Source organism: Tupaia chinensis, unplaced genomic scaffold (assembly GCF_000334495.1).
Source record: "Tupaia chinensis unplaced genomic scaffold, TupChi_1.0 Scaffold000288_2, whole genome shotgun sequence".
Classification (NCBI taxonomy): Eukaryota; Metazoa; Chordata; class Mammalia; order Scandentia; family Tupaiidae; genus Tupaia; species Tupaia belangeri.
The window spans coordinates 3196941-3220709 of record NW_006159773.1 but is presented as its reverse complement, the minus strand read 5'-3'; the positions used below and the strand labels follow the sequence as shown (position 1 = coordinate 3220709).

Sequence of the window (23769 nt, the reverse complement as noted above, 5' to 3'; positions counted from 1 at the left end):
GTTGGGGGGCAGGCAAGTGGCATGGTGGTTAAGGGTGCTGGACTCCCACATGGCCAAGGTTTGAGTCCCAGACCTGGTGGCTTGCTTTCTCACTTTCTCTCTGGTGATTGCACATGACCTATAGCAAATTTAAATAATAGTAAATAAAATTAAATAATTCTTAGAAAAATAAGTAGGCCTAGGACATTATTATACTACAGACTTTATGAACAGTATACATTTAGGCTATGCTAAATTGTAAATTTATTTTTAAAAAAGCTTTTTTATCAAAAATAAGTTGCCTTGGGGACCAGCAGTTAGCGTAATGGCTATGTCACTGGACTCCCATGTAGTCGACCGTGGTTCGAGTCCTGGACCTGGTGGCTTAAACTCATGCTGGGCGCGTGTGCATGGGTGCCCAGGATCCCGAGAGGAGAATGGAGGAGAAGGGATTGCGACGTGGCCATCCCCCCTGGGGGGTAATTTCTTGCTTTCTGTCTCTCTGTCTCTCTCTGTCTTTCTGGTGAGCGCACGCGCCCTATAGCAAAAACCTCTCAAAAAAAAAGAGTTGCCTTTAGCTTACTGTAATTTTTTTAATTTATAAATGTTTTAATTTTTTAAAATTTTTGATTTTTGTATTTATTTGTTTATTATTTAAATTTGCTATAGGATACGTGTGCTCACCAGAAAAAAATACAGACAGAAAGGAAAAATGAGAAAGCACACTCATGCTGCAATCCTTCCTTTTCTTTTCTCCTCTTGGGATTTTGGGCAAGATGTACATGCATCTGGCATCTTTTTCAAGTTGCCAGGTCTGGGACTCGAATTGCACAATCAGCTATGTGAGATCCAGCCACATTAACCAACCTACTGGCTGGCCCTGTATTTATTCTTTACCTTTTAAATATTTTTTGTTAAAAACTAAGGCACAAACACGGCTCCTGGTGCTGCCTGTGTGCTCGTTACTTAAGTGAGGACTTCATACCTCTTTTGTGAAGTGGCAGTTAAGTAGACTCTGGCGCTCGCCATGGCTGACAAAAAGTCCAAGGAAGGCGTCAAGACCGAGAACAATGATCACATTAATTTGAAGGTGGCGGGGCAGGATTGTTCTGTGGTGCAGTTTAAGATTAAGAGGCGTATACCACTTAGTAAACTAATGGAAGCCTATTGTAAATGGCAGGGTTTGTCTACTAGGCAGATCAGACTCCTATTTGATGGGCAGCCTGCAGATCAGTGAAATAGACACATCTGCACAGTTGGAAATGGAGGATAAAGATACAATTGATGTGTTCCAACAGCAGACACACAATGTCTACTAAAAAGGGAACCTGCTACTTTACCCTAGAACTCTGTTCTTATAGACCAAGTATACATTCTTTTTTTTGGGGGGGGGAGGGAAGGTTTTTGCTATAGGGCACATGTGCTCGCCAGAAAGAGAGAGACAGAGACAGAAAGTGAGAAATCACCCCATAGGAGGGATGGCCACAGCGCAATCCCTTCTCCTCCATTCTCCTCACGGGATCTTGGGCATGCACGCACACGCACCCGGCATGAGTTTAAGCCGCCGGGGCCGGGACTCGAACCATGGTTGACTACATGGGAGGCCAGCGATATAGCCATTACTCTAACTGCTGGCCCCTATACATTCTCAACTAAAAAACTGCAATTTGGTTTCACCACAACCTGACTACTACAGTACAGTTTTCTCTATTCTTTCATTTTCCCTTCCCCATTCCTTTATTGTACATAAAGTAACTGGTATATGTGCACAAGCATATTGAATTTTTATTTTTTGACTAAATCACCAATGGTATGTTTTGACTGACATCAAATGGAGATGGGATGGGGAGAATACTGGTTCTGTGAAAATATCCCCTTTCTCCATTAGTGGCATGCTCATTCAGCTCTTTATATTTCAGTAAGCTATTTTGTTCTCACTGTTTAACAAAAAAAAAAAAAAAAAAAAAAAAGAAAATAAAGAAAGAAAGAAGAAAATAAAGAAAGAAAGAAAGAAAGAAAGAAAAAGAATAAAAAACACAACAACATAAAAACCCTTGCATACCTTGTTTGACTGAAAAATTTTGATGTTTTTTTATTTATCATGGTAAAACCAAAGACAATTTTTAAACTTTTTTGTACCTAGCTGTTACATGTAGGGCAATCTGTCTTTAAGTAGGGGTAAATTACTCTTAATGAAAGAAAAAGAATCCTAGATAGTTTTCCCTTCAAGTCAAGTGTCTTGTTGTTTAAATAAACTTCTTGTTTAAAAAAAAAAAAAAACCTAAGGCACAAACACACACATTAACCTAGGTCTACACAGGGTCAGGTACATTAATATCACTGTCTTCCACCTCTGTATTTTGTCCCATTGAAAGGGCCATGATGAACAACACAATACAAGATTAAATCAAGCATAAATGAAAATAATGCAATCAAGAGACTGGATAAACATGAGATGCATTAGGCTGCTGCTAGAATAACATGGCATAGTGTTTTCCAGTAAACTTTTTTTTTCTTTCCTTTTTTTTTTTTTGAGAGGTTTTTGCTATAAGGGCGCATGTGCTCGCCAGACAGACAGAGAGAGACAGAGAGACAGAAAGCGAGAAATCACCCCCCAGGGGGGATGGCCAAGCTGCAATCCCTTCTCCTCCATTCTCCTCTCGGGACCTTGGGCACACATGCACACGCACCCGGCGTGAGCTTAAGCCGCCTGTTCCAGGACTCCAACCGTGGTCGACTATGTGGGAGTCCAGCGACACAGCCATTAAGCTAACTGCTGGTCCTTCCGGTAAACTTTTTTAATAAGTAGGAGGAATATATTCTAAAATAATTATAAAAATATTGTATACTTAATTAATAAATCAGTAGCATAGTCATTTATCATTATCAAGTATTATCATCTCTACAAAATTGTGTGTACTACACTTTTATACTACTGTTAGTGCAAGTTTGTTTACACTAGCATCACTATAATCACGTGAGTAACAGATTGCCCTACATAGCTACTATGTTGCTAGGCAATAGCAATTTTTCAGCTTCATGATATTCTCATGGGACCACCTTCACATATGTGGTTGTCAGTAAACAAAATGTTGTTACACAGGTCATGACAGTATTCCAATTAAAAGACAAAAATAGTAAGATTGGATGTTTAAAAATTTAATCATGTGCTCTTCATAAAAAATATACTGTAAATATGAAGATAAATTAATTAAAAGTAAAATTAAGGAAAATGTATGCAATGCAAACACAATAAGAAGCTAGAATAGCTATATTAAAATAAAATGGCATTCAGATCAAAAAAGAAGTAAAACTATATTTGCAAACTATATGATTAGGTATGCATAAAAATCATAAGAAATCTACAAAAAGCTATTAGAATTCATGAAGTGAATTTAACAATGCCATAGGATTAATGTTAAAGTCAATATCAAAAATCAACTACATTCCCATGTACTAACAATGAATAACCAGAAATGACCTTTTTTATTTTTTTTTCTTTTTTATGTTTCAAGAAAAATGGAAGCAAGCCTGTTCCTTTATGGCTGTGAAGAATATTGTACACTGACTACTTCCCTTATTTCCATGCCTTGTCTTTGAAGACCTGGACTTTGGTAATGCATATACATGTGCCTGGCATGTTTTTCATGCCAATGGGTCTGAGACTTGAACCACGAAGTTGGCTATGTGGGATCTAGCAGCCTTAACCACCATACTACCAGCTGGCCCAGAAATGAGATTTTTTAAAAATACCATTTATGATTCTATCAAAAATCACAAAATACTTGGAGATAAATTTAAGAAAAGATGTGTAAACTGTATAATAATAATAATAATAATAAAATTTTTAAGAGAAGTTCAAAAAGACCTAAATAAATGGAGAGAGATACCATTTTCATGGATGAGAAGACTCAACTTTTTTAGAACTATTTTATTTAACTTTATTTATTTATTTATTTTAATTTCACCAGAGAGAGAGAGAGAGAAAGCAAACTGCCAGGTTTGGAACTCAAACTGCAGGAGGCCACGTGGGAGTCCAGTGCCCTTAACCACTATGCCACCTGCTGGCCTCAAGACTCGATATTTTTGCCTTTTTTTTTTTTTTTTTTTTTTTTTTTTTGGGGGGTGTGTCTCTTCAAGGAAGAAACTTTGCTGTAGGGAGTATGCGCTTGCCAGAAAGACAGAGAGAGACAGGGAGACAGAAAGTGAGAAATCACCGCTCTTGGGGGTATGGCCATACCACAATCCCTTCTCCTCCATTCTCCTCCCAGGATCTTGGACATGCACACATATACACCCATTGTGAGTTTAAGCCACCGGGTCCAGGACTTGAACTGCGGTCGATTACATGGGAGTCCAGCAACATAGCCATTATGCCAACTGCTGGTCCGAAGACTCAATATTTTTAAGATAATTCTACCAAATTTATCTATGCATTGACCATACTTAAAATCTCAGATTTTTCTTTTGGAAATTGACAAGTTTATTCTAAAATTTATAAGCAATAAACCTAGAACACTAAAACAACATTAGTAAAACAAAGTTGGCAAACTTAACCCTACCTGATTTCACAATTTGTATAATTTTTTTTCTTTATTCTTGATAAGAGTACATGAACATGCATGTAAAAGTGAGAGAAAGAAAATCACCCTTCACATGGGTCTGATCACACCATGATCTCCTTCTTTCATTCCTCCATTAAGTCAAATCCTGGGCTTTCATGTGCATGCCCAGCAGTTCTCAGACTGACTAGGCCAGAAGTTCAAACTGGTTACAATGTGGGATCCAGCTTCCCTTGGGCAGTGCATTATTGTTGTACCACAGAGCCAGCCCAATTTCACAACCTTATACTTAAAATAATCAAAATAATGTAATTTTGGCACATAATGAACATTTTAAACAGATAGAATTTATAAATAAACCCATACACAAGGTCAAATGATTTTTTTATAAAGGTTCCCAAAAAATTCAGTAGAGGGGCCAGCAAGTGGCTTGGTGGTTAAGGGCACTGGACTCCCACATGGCTGACCACCGTTTGAGTCCTAGACCTGGTGGCTTGCTTTCTCACTTTCCCTCTCTCTCTCTCTGTCCCTCTCTGCTCAAATTAAAAATAAGTAAATAAATAAAGTTAAATTTTAAAAAAATTCAATAGAGACAAAAATAATCTTGTCAACGAAGGCTGGTGGAGCAACTGCATCTACAAATAGAAAAAGTGACTCTCAGCCCAGCCTCTGGTATAGTCAATAGCACACTGAAGTGCAGTGCTAAAAGCAATATCACCAGTCACAAGTTAGATGCCTGGCTTAGTCATCTGAAACACCTCAGGTGGGTACATCAGGCCCAAGATCCTGATAAACTGCAGGGCTAAGGGAAGGGGGAATCACAACATGACAAGACTATGAAGGTTGCTGCTCTCACCTTCTCTTGTTCATATGTTCGTGTATGTGACATGCTCTCTGTCATAAGTAAAAATAAGCTTTAAAAAGCAACCCTAGGGACCAGCAGTTAGTGTAATGGCTATGTCGCTGAACTCCCACATAGCTGCCCACGGTTCACGTCCCAGACCTGGCGGCTTGAACTCACATCGTACATGTGTGCGTGTGTGCCCAAGATCACGAGAGGAGAATGGAGGAGAAGGGATTGCAGCATGGCCATCGCCCCTGGGGAGTGATTTCTCGCTTTCTTTCTCTCTGTCTCTCTCTGTCTGTCTGGTGAGCGCATGTGCCCTATAGCAAAAACCTCTCAATAAATAAATAAATAAATAAATAAAGTGACCCTACTGGGACCAGCAGATGGTATAACGGTTATGTTGCTGGACTCCCACTTAGTTGACTGGTTTCAGCCCTGGACCTGGCAGCTTAAAATTCACACCAGGTGCATGTATATGTGTGCCCAAGATCCCAAGAGGAGAATGGAGGAGAAGGGATTCAGCATGGCCACCCCACTAGAGGGGTGGTGATTTCTCACTTTCTGTCTCTCTCTGTATCTCTGGCAAGTACACGTACCCTATAGCAAAAATCCCTCTCTCTAAAAAAAGTAACCCTTCACCATTCACACCATACAAAAAAATTTACTCAGAAATGGATATCTAAATTGAAACTGCAAAAATATAAAATTTCCAGATAAAATAGACTTGAAAAAAAATTTTTTTAAAGAACACGAAATGCATGGGAACCAGCAGTTAGCACAATGGCTATGTCGCTGAACTCCCACGTAGTCGACCGCAGTTCGCGTCCCAGACCCGGTGGCTTAAAACTCATGCCGGGCACGTGTGCGTGCATGCCCAAGATCCCAAGAGGAGAATGGAGGAGAAGGGACTGCAGCATGACCATCCCCCCTGGGGGGTGATTTCTCGCTTTCTGTCTCTTTGTCTCTCTCTGTCTGTCTGGTGAGCGCACGCACCCTATAGCGAAAACCTCTCAAAAAAAAAAAAAAAAAGAACACGAAATGCATGATCCATACAAAAATTGATAAACTGGACTTTATGATGTTTAAAACTTGCTTTTTGAAAGATAATATTAATAAAACGGTAAACCACAGACTGAGGAAAGATATTAGCAATATAAACAATGGATTATTTCTATTTAGATGATGTGAATAACTGTTACAATTCTACAATAAAAAGACAAATTTTTTAAATGGGCTAAAGATTTCAATAATGACTTTTTAAAAAAGATATACTAATAATACTAATAATCAACACAAAAATGCTAATATCATTATTCATCAGCAAAGTACAAATTAAAACCAAGTTGTGATACCACTATATGCCCACTAGAATGCCAAAAATTAAGAGACTGATAATACCAATTATAGTTAAAGATATGGAGTGCTTGCTTCGGCAGCACATATACTAAAATTGGAACAATACAGAGAAGATTAGCATGACCCCTGCGCAAGGATGACACATAAATTCGTGAAGCATTCCGTTTTTGTTTTTTTTTTTCTTAAAGATGTGGAATAACTGGAACTTTCATCCTTTGTTAAAGAAAAAATAAAATAGTATAATCTAGGAGTGGCATTGCTGGGTTATATGGTAAGTGTGAGTTTAGCTTTATAACAAATGGTAACTTGCACTTAACTATATAACTCAGCAAGCCGCCAGGTCTGGGACTCGAATCATGGTTGGTCATGTAGGTGGGAGTCCAGTGTCCTTAACCACACCACCTGCCAGTCCCCAGAATTATAATTTATTGACTTCAGGATTACCCAAAGCACAGACTGCCTAGTGCCTGACACACTACTTCATGTTTATAGAATGAATAAATAAATTAGTAAATAAGGGAACAAAATACTTTACACTATCTGGAGAATGAATGCAAATCAATCAGTAAACTGCAGCAGTTGGGATATGCCAAAAGTTGCTTTTCCTGTGAGAGAACATATCCAAGAAGTAAGAATTAAATTCAAGTTATTTTACTTCCATCATAAAGCCACAAATAATTTAAAATACCTGGATACAGGAAGAGCAAATAGTGTAATCGTTACATCATTGGACTACCACATAGTTGATCACAGTTTGAGTCCTAGACCCAGTGGCTTAAAAAAACAAATGTCAGGCACATGTGCATGCATGCCCAAAAATCTGAGAGGAGAATGGAAGTATTGCAGTGCAGCCATCCTCCCTAGGAGGTGATTTTGTGCTTTCTGTCTCTCTGTTTCTCTCTGTCTCCCTGGCGAGTGCAAGCCCCTATTGCAAAAAAAAAAAAAAAAAAAAAAAAGAAAGAAAAAGAAATCTCTATAAAAAAAAAGCCTGATACAACTTCTTGCAAGACTAAATATAGACATTGTCTAGATTTTGAAATGTGCTTTGGTGGTCCATTTTAAATTATCTTTTGAAAGCTTACTCAAAGAATATGTTGAAGCCTAGTATAGAATATTGTTTCTCTGTATATATTCCTGAGGTCAGTGTCTCTATATTGTGGCTTTAATTTTTCCATTCTTTATGCTGACTGATGTTGCCCAAAAGCTACTGACATCAAACCTTGTGCTATGAAGGAGAAATCTCTTGTGTCCTACATAAGGTTGCTAACATCCATCCTAAGAGTCCTCAGCAACAGACAGCTTTTGCCACAGGGGAAAAAGAAGTGGACATCATTAGAGATCCTAACAAAGTCACTATAATTAACCAAGGTTTAGCACTTAGAGCAGCTGCTTTTACATGCAAATCAGTAGGTTCTTCAAATGTACCTACAAAAAATGCACAAAGTAACTGAGTGTAGTTATAGAATAAATAAATAAATTAGTAAATAAGGGAACAAAATACTTTATACTATCTGGGGAATGAATGCAAATCAATCAGTAAACTGCAGCAGTTGGGATATGCCAAAAGTTGCTTTTCCTGTGAGAGAACATATCCAGGAAAGTAAAAATTTTTAATTATTGCTTTTCCTAATAATTTACCATTGTCTCTAAAAATAACAATTCAAAATTTAAAGTCAGTATTTACATATATATGTAAAAATAGACTTTAGTTATGCTCATGTTAATATTTAAAATGTCATAATAGGTTACCCAGTAAGACAAGAGTCCAGATAATCAATTCTACACATGCAATTTTTTATAAAGTATTATAAACTAAAATAGGCTAGTTATTTGGGGATATTACAATTACAAATTGTCTTTTTCTTTTTCTTTTTTTTTTAGAGAGAGAAACTTTTTCTATAGGCTACTTGCACTCACCAGAGAGAGAGACAGAAAGTGAGAAATCATCCTCCGGAGGGATGGACATGCCGCAATCCCCTCTCTCCCATTCTCCTCTTGGGATTTTGGGCTGCATGTACACATGCCTGGTGTGAGTTTTAAGCCACCAGGTCCAGGATTTTAACTGCATCAGGCATGTGGGAGGCCAGCACCTTAACCACCATGCCACCTGCTAGCTCTTAGAGATTAGTATTTTGAAAGATTAGGCTACAGAGTGAAGAACAAATTAGGAGAGACAAGGTTAGTTAGGAAGTATGAAATGGCAGAAACTTTAATAGGGTAAGGGTAGAAATGAAGTGGACAGACTGGAGAGCTATTTGGTTGCAAATTGGGTGCAGGGAGTGTGGGAAAAGAAGAGGTTAAGAATGATTCCTAGGCCCCTTGCCTTGCACAGTGGGAAATAGAGAACCAGGGTTAGGGGAGAGGGTGAAGATCATGAGTTTTGATCACGGAGAGTTTGAGGTGCCTCCAAAATGTTCCAGAGAAAATATCAAGTAGAAAATTGGATATATAAGGCCAGAGCTCAGAGGAGAGATGAAGGTGGGAGTCTTTAGCACACTGGGTAAGTGACCACTGAAATTGCCACCATGGATGAAATGGTTTAGAATGGGGGAAAGAGAGTATATGAAGAAATGCTCAACACAGATTCCCCAAAATTTGATTCTTCCTCATGTATACTGATGACCCCTCCGTTGTTGGTGTAATAGAAGTCTGACAATTATCATCTACACAGCCGTTCTTTTTCATGAAGGGACTAAATATAAATGAGAAGGCAATGAGTGACAGGATAAAAACTTATTTCTAGCTGTGATTTTATATTCTGCTGAGGTCCAGAGAAGGAAAACAAACAGTTTGAAATGAATAAATGTAAATTATAGAGAAAGGAAGCAAGTGAATTAGTCCCTCAGGGTCTGCTGCAAGGGACATCTGGTCCTGCTCCCAAGTGGGAAATCTAGTGCAATGGAAACATGCATTATGGGTGATTTTACAGCACCATCCCTGCACAGATGTCCTTCAGGCTTTTTCTCAACTACCCAGGTTGTTTTTATGATCTGACCCAGACAATAGTCCACCAGGTATAGCATTGTTTTTATAAGATGAGCTCTCAGTTCTCAAAACAACTTTTAGAAAATAGTCTGTTCATACATTGGAGATTTCAGTGGTTGTGAGTTAGTTACTTGTGGGGCAGAGATTCATGAAGGATTCATGGACTCTGAGAAAATGTATAATCAGAATGCCATTAAGGGAGGGCTCAGTGGGATGAGATGCTCCAAAGAACTGAGACAGAGAAAGTCTGCAATTGGCAATGTGCAGATCAGAGATACAATCAGCAGTGCCTTTCCATGGCACCAAGCTGCAGGAGTTCCCAGTGATTGTAAGGAAGTGAACACGGTGTCTTAGACCCTTTTAAACTCCAAATGTGATCCTAGAACCAGTGTCAGAAATGGAGAATCTTAATTTCTGCTCTAGCTCTAAACCAGAAACTGCATTTAAACAAGAACCCTTGGAGATGCTTAAATACATAAAAGTTTGAGACACTCTGGTCTGAATCACTTTCAACAAGTTTGGTGATGGTTTGTAAGAGACAGGATAAAATCCCAAAGAGAGAGATTATAAATGGAAATAGAAGAGAGAGAAGATCCTGGGAGGAGGCAGTCAGTTTACCTTGCAGTCAGATCTAAAAAACCAAGTAACCTAGGAAGAGGTAGGACTCTTCCTTCATTGAAAACAAAACAAAACAGGAAAGAGGAATAGAAGAGGAAGTGTGACACTAAAGGCAGAAAACTGAGAAACTGCTGTGGATGGATGACCCACCTCTCCCCAATAAAACTGGTAGCAAGGCTGACCATTCAGGAGCAAAAGAGGTTTTAAACCACAATACTCCACAATTTAGAAACTCCTTTATATAACTCACAGGCCTTTAGTTTAAATAACATTTACTTTTGGTTAACACTTCTTTGTATTTTTTGTCTCTAGCTCCTTTAAACAGTTTTTGTCAATGTACGAAAATATTAAATACTTTAATGATGATTTACAGTAAAACTTTTGCATTTCTACAAGTAGCCTGATGAGTGTTAGTTAAGCTATGAACTTTACTAGGGATAACACTATAACTTGCTAACATGTTTAAGTCAAGTAAGTATCATGGTTGGAAAAATAATAAAACCTTGAAAGAGGGCCAACTCCATGGCATAGCTGTAATCCACAGCTCAAGAGAAGCTGGTTCCCACATGGAAACCATGGTTTAAATCCCAGCCTGGTCAGCCTGAAACACCCAAGTATCCAGGATCTGATGGGCTGGAGGGCTGGAGGACTGGAGGAAAGGGAATGAAGCATAACCAGACCCTGTGGAAGATGCTCATTTCTCTCTGGTGCTCAGTCTCTTCTCTGTGTGCACACATACTCTATCATGAGTAAAGAAAAAACAAACGCCAAAATAATAATAATATAATAATTTTTACCTACAGTTTTATGTCTGTAAAGTTTAGTAAATCAATAAAATGATCTGAAAAGTTTATCTCGCAGTCAGATGTATTTGTGATTTACTTAATTGGTTTCTTGATGACCATTTATCATCAGGTATAGAATCTTCAGAATGAATAGGGGAAATAAAAAAGTTGACATGGTTGTCTCTTATATAAACTAAATATTTGATTTATAAGACACAAATGAACAAACTTCTATGGCCTGTCATGTTTTCTGTTTCTAATTTATTCAACCTCTGCTCAATATTGATCCTGACAAGCATAGTGGCCCAAAGATAAATTTATCCACTCCACAGTTTAGTCAGGAACAAGCCAAAAATTATAGATTTTCCCAGGCGGATGATGACAGGCAGTCAGGAGGATGACAAATGGCTGTCTTTAGATTTAGTAAGGACAGTTGGGCCAGACATTTCCGATAAAGATTGGAGCACGCTGGTCAAATACAGGTTCATCAGTGGTCATCGTTAATCGTAGAGAGCACTGCCAGCACTGCAGATGCCCATACAGGGCTCAGGCACCAGCCCGGCTGGGGAAACAGAATTTGCTCCTCGGTATTTTGCAGCACTCCTCTAAGTGATAGCATGACATGATCATTTATCAAATAGAGACTGTCCAGAAAAGTGTCTGTTTCCTTTAGTAACTTATTGAAGGGTGGGAAAGTGAAAGCTTTTTATTGAAGACAGGAAGGCAATGAACAACCAGAGCATATCCAAAGGGTAATTGTATTTCAGCACAGGATTAGTTGAGTCCTTAAATAAACACACTCTGGAGGGAGTATGTTGAGGGTCATTTATCAAGTAAAGAACAATGAACAAAACTCAAAACACTCTTTTATCTGTATCAATTTAAAGTTCTCTTATTGTTATTATTACTTAACTTTTGGATAATCAGCATCATACTCAACACTGCACAAAAATGCAATACACATTTCTTTCCATAGAGGTTTTAGGACTAAGGAAAATACACTGTAATTCTCATATAAAACTATCATGGCTGGGAACCAGCAGTTAGCGTAATGGCTATGTCACTGGACTCTCACGTAGTCGACCACGGTTCGCGTCCTGGACCTGGTGGCTTAAAACTCACACCAGGCGCGTGTGCGTGTGTGCCCAAGATCCCGAGAGGAGAATGGAGGAGAAGGGATTGCGGCGTGACCATCCCCCCTGGGGGGTGATTTCTTGCTTTCTGTCTCTATGTCTCTCTCTCTCTGTCTGTCTGGTGTGCGCACGTGCCCTATAGCGAAAAACCACTCAAAAAAAAAAAAAAAACTATCATGGCTGTATTAAACACTGTTGAACAAATGCTTTGGAGAGGGCATCTCTAGAGCACAGGACTAAAGGCTGAAGTTCTAATTTGTGAAGAGAGCTTTTTTCTTCTGTTTTTAATTTGCTCTAGGGCACATGTGCTCACTAGAGAAAGAAAGAGAGGAAACCTCCCCTCAGGGAGGATGACCATATTGAAATCCCTTCACTTCCATTCTCCTTTTGGTATTTTGGGCTCATATGCACTTGCACCCAGCATGAGGTGCCAGTCCTCGATTCAAACTAAGCCGTTGGCCATGTGGGATCCAGCCACCTTAACCATTACAGCACCTCGCTGGCCTAAAGAGAGCTTTCTTATAAGTAGTCAACTGTTTGTCAGTAGGAATGAATTTTTTGTCCTTATTATTTTGAATAAATTTTGCTTTTCTATTGAACAAAATTAAGAAAAAGGGAATTGGAACTGCAGATAGTATAACAGTTACATCACTGGACTTCCATGGAGTTGACTGTGATTCAAGTCCCAGACTTGGCAGTTTAAAACTCACACCAAGTGTGTGTATATGCACATTCAAAATCCCAAGAGGAGAATGAAGGATAAGGGATTGATTGCAGCATGGCTGACCCCCTGGGAGTGGGAATGATTTCTCGCTTTCTGTCTCTCTGTCTCTCTAGTGAGTCTATGTGCCCTATAACAAAAATCTCTCTAAAAAAAGAGAGAAAGGAAAAGGGAATTATTTGATGTGTGGCAAGGAAGAAAAAGAAACATTATTTTCTATTTGTTTTAGGCATTTTATATACTATGGCAAGTAATCTTAATTAGCCTTACTTTATAAATGAAGACACAGACTTGTCTAAGGTCACAAAATAAGCAAGAAATACCTTTTTTTTAAAAAAACAATTCCTTGTATTTTCACATAATTTACTTATTTGGATCCTTTAGAGTCTAGTGCAAACTAAATTCTGGGTATTTATTCATAGGAAATGAAATCACTAGTTGAAGTGATAATTTGTATTGTCATGATCACTGTAGCATTAGTCACTATAGCAAAGGTACAGAAAAAACCCAAGTGCATTAATTTTGTTTTTAGTAATCTGTTGCAGATTAAATTTTCTTTTCTGTTTTTTTAGATTTTGCTATAGGGTATATTTGTTCTACAGAGAGAGGGAAAGTGAGAAATCATCTCCCGTGGTGGGGGTGGGGGGGTGGCCTTACCACAATATCTTCTCTTCCATTCTCCTCTCAGGATTTTGGGCATACATGCACACACACCCAGCATGATTTTCAAGCCACCAGGTCTGGAACTTAAACTGTGTTTGGCCATGTGGGACTCCACTCACCATCTGCTGGCCCAAAAGTTTCTGATTTTTGAAATGAAAATTAGGACAGCTGTGGTGATGGTACAGTGGTAATCCAACACTCTGTAAAGATGAAGCCACATGGGAAGATCCTAGGCTACAAATCTGAGACTCCCTCACACATCAGGTGCATATGAGCCCAGGATCCTGGCTGGCTGAGGCTAGGGGTGAAGTGAAGACCCAATTGGGGGAACCTATGTGTCTGTCTATCTCTCTCCCAAGAAGTAAATAAATAAACTATTTGGGCATATACAAGAAATACTTAAAAGTATATTTTATTTCCTTTAAATAGTAATTATGATTTCTGTTTTTTAATAGGAAGGGGAAAAATCAAGAAATGGGATGACAGAAACAGGAAGGTAAAGAGAAGGTGTAATTGGATGGGAAAGGAAATAGGGAGAAAGAGTAGGTAAAGAGGGCAAACAGAGCTAATGCCTTTAGTCTGTTTTCCTCACATCATTTGGGCTATAGATCAAAGATAATATACATACTATTTGAAATATGAATTAGCTGATTTTCTTGTAAGCAATAAAGGCATGAAAATGTTTTACTACAGTGTAAACTAAGACCCAACCTTGGTAACCCAGCCTTGGTAGATGCTCAACAGGTTAAGGCCACATGGGAGGCCCAGATTTGACCTCTGGCTCACCCAAAAAGTTAGTATGGTGGCACACAACTGTAATCTCAGCACGTTGGGAGGCTGAGCCAGGAGTATAACAAACTTGTGAGAAGTGTAGGAAACATAATAGGATCATCTGAAAGAGCTAGTTGTGTTGGTACATACCTGTGGTCCCAGAAACTCAGGATCTTGAGGCAGGAGGACACCACCACAGTGAGACCCTGTCTTTAAAAAAAAAATTACTGGGATAGTTGGTAGAGTGGTGATTAAGATGGCTGAATCCCACATGGCCAACAGTCTGGGACTGATAGCTTGAAAAGCATGCTGAACACATGTGTGTGCAAGTCCAAAATCCTGACAGGAGAATGGAGAAGGGATTGAAGCATGGCTAACCACAGGGGGATGCTTTCTCTCTCTCTCTCTCGCTCTCTCTCTCTCTCTCTCCCCCTCTCCTTCTCTCTCTCTCTCTCTGGTGAGCACACATGGCCTATAGCAAATTTAAAAAAAAAAAAAGAAGGGCCCATATTATAATGACAGTTAAAAAAGAAGTCCTGGGTGGAAGGGTGTGTGGCAGCTCCATAGCACAGTGGTTAAACACCAGGAACTGACACCTGGATCCCACATGATCAACTGATTGCAATTTGAATTTGGTCCAGTGCTTGAAAACACACTAGGCACATGTGTATGTGTGCCCCAAATTGTCATGAGATGGAAAAACAGCGGGGAAGAAAGGATTGCATAACCATATGCCACTGGGAAGAGTGCTTTCTCTCTCTCATGAGTACCTGTATACACACCCACTCTATCATAAATGCAGAAAAAGTGATCTTTGGGCAAGCATGCAAGTAAGTGATGGTTTTCTCCTATTTTTTCCTTTGATAGTTTGTTAAAATGGATTTAAAACATGAATATGTATTCTTCATAAAATTAAAGGCAATGAAGTACATTGTTTTCAATACCATTAGACTGCTTACTCACTACTCCCTTTTTAAAATTTTATTAAATTAGGGACCAGCAGTTAGCGTAACGACTATGTCGCTGGACTCCCATGTAGTCAACTGCGGTTTGAGTCCCGGACCTGGTGGCTTAAACTCATGCCAGGTGCGTGTGCGTGTGTGCCCAAGATCCCGAGAGGAGAATGGAGGAGAAGGAACTGCAGCATGGCCATCCCCCTGGGGAGTGATTTCTCGTTTTCTATCTCTCTGTCTCTCTCTCTGTCTCTCTCTCTGTCTGGTGAGCGCACGCGCCCTATAGCAAAAAATTTATTAAATTATTCAATCACTGTACATCATTACAGCTTATAAAATGAGTTTTCCCAAGATGAATACGCCATATATTAGTCCAGTTAAAGATATTATCATACATTTTATCAGATAATTTTCCATGTTTGTGTCCCTTAAATGTTTTGCTTCTTTATTTTTCTCCTTTATTCCCTCCCTCTCACTCTCCCCCATTTCCCACTCTCCTTCCCTACTGTTTCTAGTATCCACAGTTGTTCTCCATTCTTTGATATCTTCCAATCTTTCAGTTTCTGCCATGGAGTCCGGACATTTGGCATGTATTAATTGGGGACATATAATGTTCTCACTTTCATAGTCTGGCTTGCTTCTCTCAGCAGTAAATCTTCCGTATTCGTCCAATGCCAGGGTCTTTTTTTAAATGGCTGAGTAGTAGTCCATAGTGTATTTGTGCCACACTTTCTCAATCTATTAATCTGTTCATGGACATTTGGCTTGGTTCAATGTCTTAGTAATTGTGAATAATGCTGCAATGGATGTGCAAGTACTTTTTCAACTGAGTGTGCTCCTCTCCTTTGGGAAGATACCCAGGAGCAGAATTACTGGATCATATAATAGTTCTATGTGTAGGTCTTTGAGGAACCTCCATATTGTTCTCCACGGTGGTATACTAATTTACATCCCCATCAACAGTGTTAGAGAGTACCCTTTTCACCACAGCTTCACGAAGATTTAGAATTTTTTTTTTTTTTAATCTTAGCCATTCTGACTGGGGTTAGGTGGTATCTCATTATGGTTTTGATTTGTATTTCCCACTCTAAGGAAAAAAAATACTATTCCTTAACTGCCTTAATGTAAACTTCCATAAACTCCATTAAGAATAGTAGGGTTTTTCTCTGCAGAAAAAAATTGTTTTCTGAGTACAGGTTGGGTCCACTTAAAGGCGGGGAGAAGAGTTCTATGGTCCACAAGTGTGAACTTTTTGCCTCATCTTCAGACCCTTCTATTACAAGCACATACTATTTCATGAAAATGTAGTTAATATCTAGTTAATCTTCAAATTATCTGACACTGAGCTAGAACTCTGAAAAACAATAATTACTTATGGGCCAACCTGTAGCCTACTGGTTTAAGGGAGCCAGATCCCACAGAGCTGTCTGTACTTTGAATCCTGGCCCTGGAGGCATGAAAAACATGCTAGGCACATGTGCGTGCATGTTCAAAATACCAACAGGATCGAGAAATGGAGGAGAAGGGATTGTGGCATGGCCATGACCACACCCCCTGCACTGGGGGTTGCTTTCTCCCATCTCTCTGTCTCTCTGGTGAGCACATGCACTCTCCAGCAATTAAGAAAGAAAAATTTAAAAAGCAGTAATGGGCAGCAGTGATGTGGTTGTTAAAGCACTAGACTCCCACGTGGTCAATCGGAGTTAAAGTCCCATACCTGGCAGCTTGAAAATTACGCTGAGTGTGTGTGCATGCATGCATGCATAAAATCCTGGCAGGAGAATGGAAGAGAAGAGATTGTGGTGTGGCCATACCCTCGGTAGATGATTTATCACCTTTCTCCCTTTCTCCTTTCTGTCTCTTTCTGGTGAGAGTACATGCCCTATGGCAAAAACCTAAAATAAATAAATAAATAAATAAATAAAGCAGTAATTACTTTAAAACAGTTAGCCAATATAGTAGAAGTACTAATAGTTGTGAAATATTTATATCTGGCTTTTTCATCTCTAATTCTAGGATTTGGAGTTTTTGCTAAACAAGATGATGAAGTTGTGGAAAATGGAGCTGAATGGAAATCCTGTTTGTCTCAAACCAAAATACAGGGATAGACTGATATTGGTGTCCCAATCCCTGGGTACATATTTATATTAATATAATTTTCCTAGCATTAAGATACATGGTTAACTTTTTAGTTAATTTATCAGCAAGCTTTCAGAAATATAAATATGGCATCTAGAGCTATGAATATAATTCATTTTAAATACAATATTTTGAATATAAACAAAGGTTAAAATTGAAAAATAAACTGGGGACCAGCAGATGGTATAATGGTACATTACCGGACTCCCACATGGCCAACCTTGGTTTGACTTCCAGACCCAGCGGCTTAAAATTCTCGCTGGACGCATGTGCATGCATGCCCCAAATCCTGAGAGAATGGAGAAGGTATTGTGGCATGGCCATCGCCAATGGGAGTGTGATTTCTCACTTTCTATGTCTCTGTCTCTCCAGCGAGTGCATGCACCCTATAGCAAAAATCTCTCTAAAAATTAATTAAATAAAGCATGAAAAATATCTGCTGTTCAGAAGTAATTAAAGCACCAGAAACTCTTAGTTTTTGTTTGCTTGTTTGTTTGTTTGTTTTGTGTTTTTTTTTGAGAGGTTTTCACTATAGGGCGCGTGCGCTCGCCAGACAGAGAGAGACAGAGAGACAGAAAGCAAGAAATCACCCCCCAGAGGGGATGGTCACGCCGCAATCCCTTCTCCTCCATTCTCCTCTCAGGACCTTGGGCACACACGCACACGTGCCCGGCGTGAGTTTTAAGCCACTGGGTCCGGGACGCGAACCGCAGTCGACTACGTGGGAATCCAGCGACATAGCCATTACGCTAACTGCTGGTTCCCCAGAAACTCTTTAAAAAGAAAATTGTGTCTGTTACAAATAGAAAGAGTTATAAGTGTGTAGGACTTGCTTGCCAAACTTTCTTTTAGGTTTTTGCCTTAGGGCGCCTGTGCTCACCAGAGAATCAAAGACAGAGAAGTGTAGGTAAAGTAAAAAGTCACCCCCTAGGGGGAATGGCCACACAGCAATCCCTTTTCCTCCAACCTCCTCCCAGGATCTTGGGCACACATGCATACGTACCCACATGACTTTCAAGCCACTGGGTCTGGGACTTGAACTGTGGTCAGTTATGTGGCAATCCAGCAACATAAATGCTATGCCATCTGCTGGCCCACCTTTTGACAAATATTCACTGGCATAAGTCCTCTGATGATCCCAAAAGAAAAACAGATTCTCACAAATAATAACATTCCTTTATATGCAGTATACTGGAGGAAATGAACACTAGCTCCTCATTTATAGTGTCCAAGTTACACAGCATCAAGATAGATGAGCAGTGCTTTCTCTGAAGGAGACTGGTGAGAGGGTTTCCTGGATCTAAACTTCTGTGACATGCTGTACGTGGGTATAAAAACTAACACATGAAAAAAATCACTTCACAGCTAATAGGTGTAGTAAACCTTGATTATACTAAACCTGGTATAGTGGGTTTCTGGAAAAGGAGAAGACATACCAGAAAAATCTAAGACTCTTTTTTAAAAAAAAAAACATATGCAAGGTCCACATTGTCTACAAAAGCAGGAAACAGAATACACAGGGAGAACAGTGATGTATATTTTTTAAAAGCTCTACATATGATTCTGCTATGCGATCTGTACCCTAATTGCCCCTCCCCTCTCTGCCCACCACCCATAATTGTATTAGTCCACCCTCCTTAGCAAGTAAAGTGAAAACAACTAATGGTTGATTATTAAAATCCTCCCAGTGTTCACAGGACCATTTCTTGAAACATTTCTCATTACATAGTACTAGAAGATGGTGGAGATAAGTATACTGACTTCCAGTTAAAGAGGATTTGTTCCATTTGCTTTGGATAAATCTTCTTTTCTATATTTTATGATTACAAAATTAATACATATTTCCTTTAAACTACAAAGAAAATATATATCATTAATAGCCTCATCATAAATCTGCTAACACCTTAGAATACACACTTCCAGTCTTCTTTCTATGCACTTCTATACATCTATTGAGTTCTCTTTGATTTTGTCTTTTCTAATTCTATTTCTTTTGCCTAAATGTAAAACCAAAAATCACAAAGCTAATTGAAGGCCTGATTTGAAATGTCTCAGTAAGAATAACTGTAGGGAGCCATTTTGTGTTTTCTAAATTATCCAATCCTCCCTAAATAAAATGACAATCCACATGTTTGGTATACTTATCATGAGTGGAAGCAAATTTTGTGTTAAAAGCAATTTATTAAAATTAAGGAAATCTCAGAGGGTCTTGTGTCCATTACCTGGCTTCCCCTTTTAAATCGCTTCCATATGTAATTACCTCAAATAAGATCATTTTCTAAAAATTAGATGGAGTCAGGTTAACTGAGGCAATCTCCTAGTCTCCCTCAGCTCTGTTTGGAGCATAAACATGAGGAAGAAGGGCTTATAGTAAAAAATGGGTTTTTCTTTCCCTATCTTCATATACATGTTTTAAAGATATGTACCGATTATGCATATTCCATCTAAAAATATACTAATTATACAATTAATAAGACAAATTCGTAGGAGGCATCAATAAATACAAATGGTTGAAAAAACTGAGCATAAAAGAATGATTTTAATGTAAAGTTATAAGTACTAAAATGTTTGAAGATAACACATTAGCCAATTCTTAAGTTATAGTTTGGAAATTGCTATTGTTCAGTTTTTTACATGCACATAAGATATAGAGACAATTATACTAGAGTTTATGTTCAGTTTTATCACTTTATTTTGTACTTTGGGTATAACAATATCAGGAATCATTTTTAAGTAGAAGTGCTAATGCTTTCAGTAGTACAATTAATATTTTATCAGAATATCATAATTTTCCATGAAATAATATGATCTATTAAATTTTACTAAATTCTTTCTACATTCTGGGATCCAGTGGAAGTGATTGTATGGATGATAAGAGAAAACATTTATTTAATTTTAAAAACTATTATAATGAAACTTTTGATAGAAAAGATGTCTTTTGAACCAGCAGTTAGCATACTGGCTATGTCGCTGGACTCCCATGTAGTCGACCACGGTTCGCGTCCCGGATCCGGTGGCTTAAAACTCACGCCAGGCACCTGTGCATACGTGCCCAAGATCCCAGGAGGAGAACGGAGGAGAAGGGATTGCGACGTGGCCATCCCCCCTGGGGGGTGATTTCTCGCTTTCTATCTCTCTGTCTCTCTCTACCTGGCGAGCGCACGTGCCCTACAGCAAAAATGTTTCAAAAAAAAAAAAAAGATATCTTTTTACCAAATGAAGGCCATCTATATTCATGTGATTAAAGAGACATTACAGGTAATATAAAAGGTCTATATAAAGGGAGTTGTTCCATATTTTATAGTATGTTCATACACAATAGAATACTACCAGCCATTAAATATATTATAGAAAGACATGGTAAAGGGGCTGGCATGTGGCATGGTGGTAAGGGTGCTGGACTTCCACATGGCCGACCACAGTTTGAGTTCCGCAGTTTGAGTCCTGGACCTGGCAGCCTGCCTCACTTTCCTTCTCTCTCTCTCTCTCTCTCTCACTCCGTCCCTTTCTGGTCAAATTAAAATAAATAAATAAATAAAGTTAAATAAAGTAATTCTTTTAAAAAAAGAAAGAAAGACATGATAAAAATGCTCATAACATAATATTGAAAAACAGAATATAAAACTATATCAATAGAGGATTTCAATTTTCTATAATATACATATACATACATGAAAAAAAGATAAGATATATATTAACATGTTATCAGTGATTTTCAGTGATTATTTATCATTGCGGAATAAAGCCACTTGAATTTTTTCTTTTTGATTTTTGGATATTTTTCCAATTATTTTACAACATACAGAAATTAACTGTATAATTTAAGAAGCTAAAATTTTTAAAAAAACATTTTAATGGAATAAAATGTAAAGATATCTGAAATATTACATAGTAGAACCAAAAGGCCAGCTCTGTGGGTTATTCCTATTACAGCCTACATCCTAGAATATAATAAGAATTATTAATGCTGTATGTGCTTTAAAAAAAAATACATTATGAAGGCTGTCAGGTGGTGTGGTGCTTAAGTGTGCAGGACGCCCACATGGCCAACCATGGTTCGAGTCCTAGACCTGGCAGCTTGATTTCTCACTTTCTTTTTCTCTCTCACTCTCTCTCTCTCTTGCTCTGTCTCTCTCTGATCAAATTAAAATAAGTAAATAAGTAAATAAAGTTAAGTAAGATAATTCTAAAAAAATACATTATGGATAAAAACTGGTTATTCACTTTAACAAAAAATATATTCTCTTTTTCCTAAGAATAATAGTATTATTTAATTTTTATTGAATATAACAACATCTTTGCTTTTAGAAATAAATAAGTTTACATATAACCCTACAAGTGATACCACATACTAAGTTATTTATGGTAATTATCCTTTTCAGTGATGGAAAAAGGGTTATGGATAATAATTACAAGGTCTATATTTTCCCATCATATTTCAGTTGTTTACAATATGCACATATTCATCATGATATCAGAAAAAATATCTAAAAATAAAAGTTCAACAAAAATACATGAGGTTGAGTAAAAAGGTAATTATTTGTTTCTTTGTTTTTTAGAGGTTTGTGCTATAGGGCATGTGCACTCGCCAGAAAGACAGAAAGAGACAGAGAGACAGAAAGCAAGAAAGCACCCCCTCAAGGGGGATGGCCATGCCGCAATCCCTTCTCTTCCATTCTCCTCTCGGGATCTCGGGCACGCACACGCACCTGGTGTGAGTTTTGAGCCACCCAGTCCAGGACTCGAACCCCGGTCAACTACATGGGAGTCTAGCGACATAGCCACTACGCCAACAGCTGATCGTTGTAAATAGGTATTTAAAAAAAAATTATTTTAGCCTATGGCATAACTTAAGTTCAGGTACCCTAAACCACAAGTATGTCTTTTTACTTATATATTTATATATAGAAATTGTACTTTATAAACATGTATTTCTTTCCAGAATTTCTTGATGGAAAAGAAATTAAAAATATGGAAAGACAATTCCTAATGAATTGGAAAGCATCCAGAGATGCAAAAAAAAACAGCAAGAAAAAGAGCAATAAAAACGAGGATGCAAGAAACTCATACATAAGTAAGCACAATGTCACTCATTAGAGCTGACCACCTCTTCTCACAAAGGGAAAATTCTAACCATCATCACCACCACCACCAACAAAATTGCCAATAAGTAAGAGGGTTTTTGTGTAGATTTTGTTTTATTTAAAATTTGCTTTAGTTTACTTCTTAGTTTTTCTTTTTTTGTTTGTTTTTTTAGTTTTTCCTTCTTTTGTCCTTCTTGAGCATAAAGATAAATGCAATTACTAGAAATTTTACTTGTATGTTTATAAATGAAAGTGGTATTCCCTATGAACAAAAGTTGTGTTTGGTTCATACTGGGTATGATTGTGTCAGCATGTAAACATAGAGTCATGAGGGTGGGGGAAAACGTGTACTTTTATATTTAGCAAAATTATGTATCAGTTATAGAAATGGTGAAACAAGAAGTAGCTATAAAGATTGTGAAACCTCAGTTTTTTAGTTGACAGAGGACATTAGAGACAAAGAAAATGGGTGCAGGAGAAGAAAGAACCCTTCAGTGCGGTGCAGTCATGCTGCAATCTCATCTCTTCCATTTTTCTATCCTGTGAGGATTTTGAACACACACACACACACGCCCAGTGTGTGTTTCTTTATTTAAATTTTGGGAGAGGGTACCTGTGCTTTCCTTAGGGAGAGACAGAGAAAGGGAGGAATGAGAAAGCGCCCTCTCTTCATTTACTCCCTCCTTTTGGGATTTCAGACATGCCTGCTCACATGCTGGCATGTTGCTCAAGCCACCAGGTCCAGGATTTGACCCACAGAGTTGGCCATAGGGGATCTAGCTGCCTTAACCACCACACTATGGGTTGGTTTTTCAAATTGCCAGAGCCAGGATTCAGACTGCCATCAGCCATATGGGATCTGGCTCCCTTAACCACTAGGCCATTGGGCTGGCCCCCTAGTGTGTTTGTTTAGCAACAGTGAAAAAAATCACATTTTTCATCAGGACAGAAAATAAAATGTATCACAACTGCTTATGTATTGTATTCTGTGGCCTGCCCCCTTCTTATGCACACACCCCAACACCTGAATATTCGTAAGGTTGTGTAACAAGAACAGACCAACCTCCCTTGCCTAACTAATGTAACTAAGTGTAATGTGTAAATGTTGTCTTTATTATATTAGGGAATATTTCAGAATTGACTTCATAGATTTTGCAGTCTACAATATAGCAT

The 23769-nt window shown here is 38.3% G+C and overlaps 1 protein-coding gene and 1 non-coding gene across 4 annotated transcripts in view; both read left to right on the top strand.

Moving 5' to 3' along the window:
• Positions 1-22706, top strand: part of PPP1R42 (protein phosphatase 1 regulatory subunit 42) — a 56716-nt gene extending 34010 nt beyond the window's left edge. For all 3 annotated transcript variants that reach the window (XM_027772622.1, XM_027772623.1, XM_027772624.1), the window contains 2 exons: positions 17390-17507; positions 22455-22706. In XM_027772622.1, coding sequence (XP_027628423.1) covers positions 17390-17507; positions 22455-22609 — 273 coding nt within the window. In that variant the 3' untranslated portion in view covers positions 22610-22706. The remainder of the gene's footprint in view (positions 1-17389; positions 17508-22454) is intronic.
• LOC114008112 (U6 spliceosomal RNA) lies at positions 6809-6915 on the top strand. The gene has a single exon (XR_003549680.1). It is a non-coding gene; the product is annotated as a U6 spliceosomal RNA (small nuclear RNA).
• Positions 22707-23769: the final 1063 nt, after the last annotated feature.